At 36.9% G+C, this 10786-nt stretch overlaps 2 protein-coding genes across 2 annotated transcripts; one reads left to right on the top strand and one right to left on the bottom strand.

The window, feature by feature from the left end:
- Positions 1-2865: 2865 nt before the first annotated feature.
- On the top strand, positions 2866-5989 carry LOC139129408 (uncharacterized). Its single transcript, XM_070695039.1, has 3 exons — positions 2866-3263; positions 4223-4496; positions 5256-5989. The coding sequence occupies exons 1-3, from the start codon at positions 3082-3084 to the stop codon at positions 5874-5876; spliced, it is 1077 nt and encodes a 358-aa protein (XP_070551140.1). The 5' UTR covers positions 2866-3081; the 3' UTR covers positions 5877-5989.
- Positions 5990-6749: 760 nt separating this feature from the next.
- LOC139129407 (uncharacterized) lies at positions 6750-10562 on the bottom strand. The gene is made up of 3 exons (XM_070695036.1): positions 10380-10562; positions 9452-9700; positions 6750-8949 (listed from the first exon to the last, which is right to left on the bottom strand). Exons 1-3 carry the CDS (start codon positions 10438-10440, stop codon positions 8192-8194), a joined length of 1068 nt encoding a protein of 355 aa, XP_070551137.1. The 5' UTR covers positions 10441-10562; the 3' UTR covers positions 6750-8191.
- Positions 10563-10786: the final 224 nt, after the last annotated feature.

Below are 10786 nucleotides of genomic sequence, written 5' to 3'. Positions count from 1 at the left end.
CAAGAAATGTTCTAAAATATTCCTCAGCATTTTTGCTTTCAGTGGCAGCTACTTGGTTTTATGATAACCAAATTAAAAAAAAAAGAGAAAATTAAAAACAAGTTGGCTTTCACCAATTTTAATTCCTAATGTTTAAAACTTTCAACGTGAGTCTGCAAATATTCAGCATCATCAAATGAAAATGTATGCTGAACGTGTGCATGTACATGTACATCTCACTTTCCAGAAATATCTGGATATCTGCAAATGATGTACCATTAAACTTCAAGATATATATCACTTTGCCAATTATCTGCTCCCTGATTTTCTGTTCACCATTTCTGACTGACATCTTTGCTTGTCTTTGTGTGCATCATATGTATCAGTGAGACATAACGAAAAAAGTATTCATATTTAGTAATTAACTTTTCTTTAGAAATTTACAACCAGATATGTTTATTGCTACCCTTTCCAAAAGTGTGCCACTTGCAGTCCCTGCAAATCATTCTTTTTATAGTCACATAACCCTGAAATGATTTGTTATATCATCGATTAATGTCCACTAGGCCCTACAGTTCCTGCAACTTGTTAGACTAGATATGTCTATAATGTACCGTATAAGCATGCATGTATATATTAGGGGGGGGGCATGGAAAAAAAACAGGAAAGATGAGGGGGGGCATAGATTTTTTCTATAATTTACTAGGGGGGGGCCATGGAAAAAAATCACCGAGAAAATAGAAAATCCTCCACCCTCCCCCTGGAAGTATATTCTGAATCGTCCCTAAGTTGAAATAATTACCCGGTACCAGAAATCAAAAGAGACGACAAAGGTAGAATCCACGGGCACTTTTGACCATTGGGACCACAGGCGTGCGGACACTGCATGCACCGTGAGGCCGAAGGCCGAACCTCGGTACTGTATAATACAGTACCGAGGTTCGGCCTTCGGGCTCACGGTGCATGCAATGTCCGTCACTTCCCATCCGACGACGATCTAGGAAACATTCCGTACGCCTGTGATTGGGACTGTAAGATCTACACTCTCTCTTTGTTTTTGAAAACAAACAAACATTTACGCTTTCTTTTTTTCAAATTGTACAACGCTGATTTTAAACTTATTCAGAAAAAAGTTCGAAACATGAAGTTACACGCGAATGATATTTGGGTACGATTCAAATTTTGTTCTCTCTCTCTCTCTCTCTCTCTCTCTCTCTCTCTTTCTCTCCCTCTCTCTCTAAAAAGTACACGTCATTAGAGAAAAAAAAAGTGTTTGGAATCAAAGAAACACTGCCCTGCAGTCTTTTCAACAAGTTTATTCCTGTGTTAAAGAGGATTATGGAAGTGTCATAGCCTTTTGCTTTACATGGAAATTGTAATCTGGTGAAGTTTTCCCCAGAAAAAATTCTCTGACAGCGTTATTGGTCATAGCGCCCTCTTGCGATACGATGTCAAACTCGAATTCAGTTGAACTGGCCATTCAGTTGAAACGTGGCGACCTATGTTGTGGGTCGCTGTCCGCGCTCCCCATGAAATCCATGAAATCTACGGATATTATACTCACTTTGATGTAATCAAGGCATCGCTATAAACAAAAATGTCATTGGAATGTCCAGGTATGTTTTCGCACACACATCTCTGTGAAAAGTCATTAATTTTTCGGATAAGTTTTTGCCAATGCGATGCAACGGGCTATCTGTGTAGCGAACGATGTGAAATCTGCTGCCGGATTCATCTCAAAAAACATTTAAAATGTAAAAATTTTAATATTTTTGTGGTGAACACCAACTATTTTAGCCACATTAGGAATTAATTCAAATGTTTGATCCAAAATTGACTGAAAATACCAAAATCTTTAAATTTTACATCAAAAATTCAACATTTTCAGCCCATCCGTAGCATCCTGTTGTGTAAAACTAGTCTGGAAAGTTGTGGATTTTCACCAGAAATACACCTGCAGACTTGACATGTTATAATGTCATGTCTGTTTCTGTGTATGTTTCTGTACACTCATGCACACAACTGTGAAAGTCAACAAATTATTCTGACAAATATTTCACAAAATATTGCAACAGGCTGCTGTCAGAAAAATTTGAAAATATATATATAAACATATCATTGACACTACAGTATTTTTCAAAACATTTTCATGAAACAGTTCGTTGAAGTGAAATGTTGATGTTTGATCCAAAACTACCAATAAATCATAGACCCTCAAGGGTCTGTGAGTAAATATGCAAATTACTGAAACGACAGCAAAAAATATACATTTACAGCCTGGCAGTTGCAATGAGTTGTGTAAAATTTGTAGATTTTTAGTCCCCACGGACACCGTCCGGGGGGACTTATAGGTTTGGTCATGTGCGTGCGTGTGTGCGTGCGTGCGTGTGTGCATGCGTGCGTCTGTCCGTCCGTTCACGCAGATATCTCAGAGATGCAAGGAGCGATTTCATTCAAACTTGGTACAAGGATTACTTCATATGTCATACACATGCACGTCGATTTGTTTTGTGATACGATCCAATATGGCCGCCAGGCGGCCATTTTATTACGATTTTTTCATGTACAGAGCCATAACTCAGACATGTTTCAACCGATTTTATTCAAAGTTGGTACAAGGACATTGACCAATGTCATAGATATGCACGTCAATTTGTTTTGTGATAATATCCAATTCTCGCTACCTTAACTAGGTTTTGACCCCCTAAGCTAGTTATAAAAGTCCCGCTCAGTCGACCACTTTTAAAAATGGCGGACAGGTTTAAACAAATGCGACGAGAGCAGCTGCAGAAATTTCTTCGTGATAGAGGAATTTCGTATTGCGGAAAGAAAAAGAATGAATTAATTGAGTTGGCGGAAAAGGCAGAATTAAGGTATGAAGTGTAGGAGAAATGTGATCACGAGATATCGGAACGAAGCCGGAGACTTGTTGTGGACGACGATGGGAAAAGTGTTGATTTGAATGGCAAAGCTGTTGTCTGGGACCGAGACTTGCAGAATACGCCTGCACTAACGCTGGGCGATGTTTTTGCGTACATTGTTTCTCACTGCAAGTGGACTTCCGAGAGACTAAGTAACTATAAATGTGATGATGGATATCTGATGTTCAAGGACGGTCATGTTGAATGCGTTAGTATCGGCATCATTAACAACAACAACCACTATGTCTATCTAAAGGGGGCTGTGAAACCTGAGCAAAGACAAACTGCAGGTCGCTATGAGACATGGGTTTTGATGACAAAAAATGCAGTAGTACTTTCAGCTGGCTGTGCATGTGTAGCCGCGTAAGTATAGCTTTCATGATCTTATTTACCATGCATATCAAAATTTTCGCCCTGTACACAGAAATCTACTTGAACAGTGTGTTTATGTCGAAATGGGTAGAATAACAGAATGCAAAACATTCCCCTGATGCACTTGTAAATTGTAATTTGTAGTCAATGTGTGACCCTGATCTTCAGGTGTTGTGTTTTGTTTTGCACTACAATTAAAATTATTGTACGATTTCTGAGTTTGTCCTTGTGGCCCAGGGCGATGCTAAACACGTCATAAACAAAACAAAGGATGAAATAAGTCTGGAAGAGTAATAACACCAAAGATGTAATATTTACACACAACAGAAGAAATTAGTAATTAACAGAAGAACTGTTATGAAATCATGGTCAACAAAACATAGAAGTAACACATTGAACTTTAGTGAGTAATAGTGTATCTACTAGAGTAATAACAAGTGAAGGAAAGAGATGATCTGTTGGTAGTATCACGTTGTTTGGCTGACCAATTATTATTGTATAGATTCAGTGTTATGATAAATATTGTAGCAACAAAAAAATGCTTTGCAGGAATAATGATAATTTGCAGGGTATTAGAAAATTGTGGTGTACCTTACTGTACCACTGAATAGTGCACAGGTCAGATGGAGGTGTACAGGTAACAGAATGAAGACTATACTTCCATCAAAATAATTTGATACTTAATGCAAAAAATCTTTGTTGCACATCGTAATTCCATGGGATTGCACATTTCAATTCCATGGGATTAAAATACATAACTTTAATCAAGAAGCATTTCCTTTTTTGTAAACGGCTCAGAGTGGAAGAACATTCAGCTAACAAGTAGTTACTTTGCATGTTAAAAAGTTATGTCACATCTCCTGTATTTTCACTTCCTACGTGTAAGCTGTAAGCTGTACAAGATATGTCTTTCTCACAGTTCTGTTGATATTGTATTTTCTAACATTTAGAGATGACGGCTCTTGTAAACATGTCACATGTTTGTTGTTTGCCGTGGCAGACTTCAATGACAGGAGAACAGATAGACATACAGCAGTTGGAACTGATAACAGGTGTGAGTGGTCAAGACCAAGAAGGGAGTCCCAGCCTGTGGTAGTCACAGACCTTGACTATCGCAAGGACAAGACAACACCAAAAAAGCCAGGTCCAACACCCTCAAATTACAGACCACTGAAGTCATTGGAGAATGGGGATATTATAAGGATCCGCCAACACATGACTCATGTAAGTTTATGGCACATTATTGTCATTCCTACTTTGCAAACATTGCATTATAGGCAGCATTCACAGAGATGGTCCAGTACATGTAGCTGACTTTTTTTTCCAGGATTTTTATGCCATTTGTAAACTTGTTGCTGCATGCATAGATTATAGTTTCTTGTTCTGCCCAGTAAATCATGTGGAAAGAAACAATATTTGACCAGTAAACAAAAACTCTGCGTTTCTTCTAGTGTTCAAAGTATAATTTATATCATGACATGATTTCAGTTGTTCACAAACTATGGCAGGTGATGCAAACAGACTGTGTTGATAAGCTGAATACTTGGCATTTCAAAATAGTGAGTTGTCCAGGAAATAATCATTGATACACATGAAAAGAAATGCTGAAAAAAATTACAGCAACTGTCCCTTTGTCTGATTAGTTGAATCATTTTTGTTTTTAAATAACTTTTTGTTGAGATTCTTTGCAATACTGCCATTTAGCTATAGCTGTAGATTGTCCCTCATCCCTTGGTGACTAGTATTACAATGTATGATCACAATCCTTGCTGATAGGGTGAGGATGTCAACAAAACCATTTTTGTCTAATTCAAATTTGCAACTGTTTTAACACCCAATAATATGGGTCAAAATAGTGGTAAATGTTAGAAAGAACTATGAGAGCCATAACCAAACTAATTATTTATTCATATACTGTTTAGTGAGATTGACCCTTAGTTTTTATCTGTGTATCATTACATAGTCATGTTATCTGTTTGGCAGGTCTGTGAGACTGATCACCCTGGTGCTCTGTTGTTGAAGCTAGTCTCTCCACCTCCAGATGTGCAATATAATTCTGTACCAAGCATGGTGACTCTATATCATCAGTTCCAACAGTCTTCTCTATCTGATGACTTTATTGAGTATATGGTTGAAAATACAACTCAAAGTCATCATGAATATCTACAAAATCTCTATCAGAATACTCCAGAGTGGGAGGCAGTACGCAAAGGTAGAATTACAGCTAGTATAGCAGATGCTGTCAGAGCTACAAAAAACACAAGCCATGCAAAATCACTACTGGACAAGATAATGGGCACAGCTGCAAGCCTGGAAACGATCAAATATGTAAAACATGGAAGGAAATATGAGACTGTGGCTAGACATTTGTACTATATGCAGGAAGGACAAAAGCACAAGAATTTTAAAGTTAATGAATGTGGCTTTTTCATTTATCCAGATAGTCCATTTATGGGTGCATCTCCCGATGGCATGGCTGTCTGTGAATGTGTACCAAAAGAGTTATTGAGATTAAGTGCAGTTTTAAGCATCAGAACACTTTTCCCTGGGAAATTCCTGAGCTTGACCCAGATTATCATTTCAATATATCAAACGAAAGACTGACTCTAAAAGAGAAATCCCCGTCGTATAGTCAAGTACAATTCCAAATGGGAGTTACTGGTGTGCCTCAATGTGATTTGGTATTTCATACTAGGAAAGCTATAGCGGTTATAAAAATCCCTTTCAATAAGGCAATATGGGATATTCTTAGAGAAAAAGCAAGAGCATTTTTTCTTGATAGGGTAACACCTCTCCTTCATTAAACTGAAGTCTGGAAGGACAAAAGGACTGACATCTGCTACTTAGAGTGCCAATACCTTTGATTTTTTTGAGTTTCTGTTTTGACACCAACCATGGTTTCTTGTTCAACTGCCCAAAGTATGTTTAAACACTATTTTGCTTGTCAACGTAGTGTCGACGTGTAAGATGCACTGTTCTTGTTTACATTTGAATTCTAGTCAAGACCAGAATTCACTTGTCAACAATAGCAATGCAGTCTGTACATTCACAAGCTGAGTTGACAAGATGATTAGTGTGTGTGTGTATTTGGACATGCTACGGAAAGTAGAACAATAACTATGTTTGGTATTAAAACAAAAATAACAAAAACTAATCAGAAGTTGGAGTTACTGGCCCTTTAATTCTACACCTGTATTGAATCAATGAATACTGTTGTTATTGTGTTACTGTTTACCTTGCCCTGTAAAGGTGAATGTTACTGAGACACATTTCCAGGAAAAACTTGCTGTTTCCTCAGTGTATAGCTAAAATCTGTTGAACAATTTCTTTAAAAAAATTAAAATGATATGCCTTATGTCAGAAAAAAAGAGTTCATGGTTAATCTCAAGTTTTTTCACAAACTTTCACCACATTTATATAACAGAATGTTTAATTCTTGGACAAATTACATTAAGACATTGATTGTAGATGCAAGAGTTTGTGTTGAAAGTATCTTTAATTCCAATGTTCAGTCCATGTGAATGCAAATATACTCAATGTACATTTTTACTGAAACACACTGTTTGTCTTGTCAGTGTAACCTGTAAAAATACAGACAATACCCAGTATATCTGAATTCAGTCCATACTGAAATTTATGGACTGAAAATTAGTTGTTCACAACAACATCAACATTTTTATACACAATTTGTACTGAAAAGCGGAACACTGGAAATATCAAAATAATTTGGGAAATAACGCAAAATGGATACATGTTACTATAACTTTACATTTAAGTCTATTTTTGTTTTGCATTCTAGCGTGTGTCACAAACAATCATAAACTCAAAGTTTGCAAAATCTTTCCATTTATTAGTAATACTCCAATGTGAGATGAATTAACAAAGTCAAAATTTTGTCCAAACTGAACACAGCCTGTACTTCCTTTGTTCACTACCTGATATAAGGCTTCATGTGAATAAGCTATTGGCATACCACTGTGTTGTTGTTTGAGTTTATCACTTCTATAGCTTTATCAGTGTTACCTTGACTCATTTTTGGATGCATGTATAATTTAGTCATGTATATGTACTTTCTGCTCAGTTTTGAAAATAATGCTTGTTTGGACTGTCAAATTGCCAAGCGGTATCACACCTGAACTTGTTTCACAACTTATCAACACATCTCATCTTGGATATCTTGTACAGTAATGAGCATATAATGTAGTACACATTAACCCTTTCATGCCTAACTTTGCTTGGAGTTGATTAAATTTCTCCAAAACTGAAAGAGGTTTCATATTGCACAAAGGTTTACCCCATTTCAGAATATTTTTGTAATTGAATATTCATGACAGGCTGAGAGACAGATAGGAAAGAGCACTAGACCAGCAGAAACAAAAAGTTTGGTGTACATGTGTCTATTTCCATCTGTTTGCATCAATTCAGTTGTCAATTCTTTTTGCATTACTCTGGTTGAAAGTTCTGCAATTAACTTACATGTCTGACACAGGCAGAGCTGACCAAGCCAGAATACCAAGACAATGCCAGAGGTTTGCAGATCTTTCAGCAAGGGTCATACAGAAAGATAAAAAAGACACAAACAGGTGCAGACAGACATGGAAACAGACACAGACAGACCCAGGCATTTTTGTTTCTGTTGGTCTGCCAGTTCCTGTTTGTCAGTCTCAACACAATATTCAGTATCAAAAATAGTGTAAGATGGGGATAAACACACACATGTCAATATGTATTCAGCATCAACAATATTTGACAGGCTTTTTCTTGCTGGATTTAAACTTCTTGAGATGCTTTTCATCCTTACTATAGAACAAAGGACCCTTTGAATTACATAAAGCTGCAACAAGCTGTACAATCATTAATGCAACATCCTTAAGACTTGCAGGGATTTGATGTTTAAGGATACGCCAACATTTGACTCTCTAGATAGCACGTTCAATGTGAATGCGCAGATTTGCAATTTTTCTGGTTTTCCAAATTTCTTTTACATTTAGCCGTTTCTTTTTGCCATTATGCCATTTTCTAGTAAATGGGGGTACAATAAGCGTTGCATCACGCTTTAAAAGTAAATCTTCTATTTGGAAACCCCTATCTGTCATGACTTCATAGCCTGCTTCAATTTTCTCTACCAGTCCACTGTGCTCTGTTATATATTTGTCAGAAACATTCCCTGACCACAAATCACTAACAAAGGTAAAGGCTCCAAATGGTGAAACTCCAAACAGACATTTGTATGTGTTATGGCTTTTATATTGGGAGTATGTTTTGTATTGTTCACTCTTATTACTGGGCTTATCTACAAAAAATTCTGCACAGTCTAATAAAACTCGTGTACATGGAAATTCCTTTCTAAACTCCAACGGCATCCATCCACGAATCTGTTCTTGAGTCGGCCATATCAGCAATGCTGGAACAATAGTTTGATGCAAGTATGATACCCATGTGGTAGTAATTTTAGTAACAGTTGAGGTACTGACACAAAACAAATCTGCCAAAACAAGGAGGGGCAGATTCAGTCGGATACGTATCAAACACATGATAAACTGAAAGTATGCAGGGACCTCTTGACGACGACCAGGGCGCCGACTGCTGTTCTGCTCGTATTTCTTCTCTTTTGCACTGTCTGAAGTTCGCCAAAATTTCATGTAATCAATACCAAACTTTACAGAGTTGAAGATACCTAAAATTAAGACAAGACATTCTTTAATATTTACACATGAACATTAAATTTTATTAAGACATGAAGAATGATTGAGCTTAGCTACACATGCAACTGGATTTTGTCTTTCATCTTCACTGAAATATATCCACAAAATTACAGGCATTTACGGAGGCAGTCAGTATAATCATTCAGTACATTCTACAGAGCATAAATTTCCTTGATACTATTTTAGGCATATTCTATGATGTATTACACCTGCATGTCCTTTTTTATTTAATTTGCAATCTGAACATCTTTGTGATCACATAGAACAAATCAAACTTTAAAATCAAATACAAAATTTAAAATTTAGAAAATTATGCCTCTGTAGGATGGCACTTCCTACCAAATGAAACTTTGGTATCTGTTTTACAGACTGACATTTCAAAAGACAGTGACATCCTTGCAAACTACACAAACTTGATCATATGGACAGCACAATACATATTTATGACAGTTTTAAGAAATCACAAACATATACCTTCCAGCAGACTGCGAGACTGGATACCAGTATAAAAGTTGACTCGCTCATCAGTTTTAGTGATAGCATCAACAATGTTCCCTCCTGGTGGAGATGATGATTTGGCTAAACACTCCAGGTGATCAATATCTTCCAACGTTAAATCAGTTTGGCTGGCAATACTGACAAGGTTAGGTGCAGCACTATGTAGATAATCATGGTCAATCGGTTGTGGTGTACCAACCCAACTCTGTAAAAGAGGCCTCATCCCTGTCAATAAAATAAGGAATAAACAACTGGGAGAAAAATTCCTCATGTTCTACATAATACAATTCTCTTGAATATCATGAATACATTTAGTTTGAAAAGTCTGTTCATGCTCATACACCATGTACATGTTTAAATTCAACATTACTGAAACAAGTAGTATGGTGAAACTAAATTCACTTGATATTGTAGGGCTTGAGGAAGTTGATAAACTGACATATTATTTAAATTTGCCATATGGCTAAGGTAAAGGTAGATTTCCAGATGTTTTCTTTAGAATACTACCTCTCGGAAATGGTTGTCTACATGGACTACCATGCAAACACTTAGCCTTGAGCTCTGTTGAAATATATATGGTAAACTATTTTTTAATCCAGTACTGGCAAAATGTAGGAAGCAAACTTTTTCCTTTGGTAATTCATAATTAGACATAAATATCCGAAAATATTTAGCATTACTATTCTTCATCTTCATGTAATGATTAAATCTATTACAACAACATTGTTTTGTTTATCATTTTGCACAATCAACAAAATGACTGGGGTCAGCAAGATGTGCGATGTATATTACAATTTACCCATAGCACAATGCAATGGAGAAAATAAGCCTTCGCTGCACAGAAGTTGTGTCGGGGCACGTAATCTATTTGCTACGTTTGAAAAGCGATTTAGTTTCAACTTACGTCCGACCGCAACTGTCTTGCCAAAATACGAAGTCGTGACAGGTACATCGTAACATTCCATTTTTTCGCAATGACTGTTCAGACTCGGTGGCTGTGTTAAACAGGCAGACGAAGCATCATTTGCCTTTGAATTGGATGACCTGGCTGCGTTAAGCTTGGTCAATGCTGATGTTGAACGTGTTTGCAGAGGTTTCCCCCAGTTATTCCAAGCAAAATATTTTGGATCTCCTTTTGAAAATCCTCAATCGTCGATCTGGTCTTCATCAAAATGCAGTGAACAAAGTCTGGAACGTTTGAGATTTTCAAGACGTCCCTAGCAAAGTCACAATCGTTTTCTGAACCTTTGATACTTCTACCTTCTCGACGTATTAGCCTCCTCCACCAGCTAAAGCTAAGCGATTACGAGG

Source organism: Ptychodera flava, chromosome 3, assembly GCF_041260155.1.
Source record: "Ptychodera flava strain L36383 chromosome 3, AS_Pfla_20210202, whole genome shotgun sequence".
Lineage (NCBI taxonomy): Eukaryota > Metazoa > Hemichordata > Enteropneusta > Ptychoderidae > Ptychodera > Ptychodera flava.
Note: the sequence above shows the minus strand (reverse complement) of the source record. Positions and strands in the feature narration are given on the sequence as shown.

Excerpts from the sequence above, each read along its gene's own strand:
- LOC139129407 (XM_070695036.1), bottom strand. The coding sequence starts at position 10,440 with ATGGAATGTTACGATGTACCTGTCACGACTTCGTATTTTGGCAAGACA. Across the intron at positions 9,701-10,379 it reads CAAGACAGTTGCGGTCGGAC|GGATGAGGCCTCTTTTACAG; the intron begins GTAAGTTGAAAC and ends TTTTATTGACAG. Across the intron at positions 8,950-9,451 it reads GTCTCGCAGTCTGCTGGAAG|GTATCTTCAACTCTGTAAAG; the intron begins GTATATGTTTGT and ends TCTTAATTTTAG.
- LOC139129408 (XM_070695039.1), top strand. The coding sequence starts at position 3,082 with ATGTTCAAGGACGGTCATGTTGAATGCGTTAGTATCGGCATCATTAAC. Across the intron at positions 3,264-4,222 it reads GGCTGTGCATGTGTAGCCGC|AGATGACGGCTCTTGTAAAC; the intron begins GTAAGTATAGCT and ends TCTAACATTTAG. Across the intron at positions 4,497-5,255 it reads TCCGCCAACACATGACTCAT|GTCTGTGAGACTGATCACCC; the intron begins GTAAGTTTATGG and ends TCTGTTTGGCAG.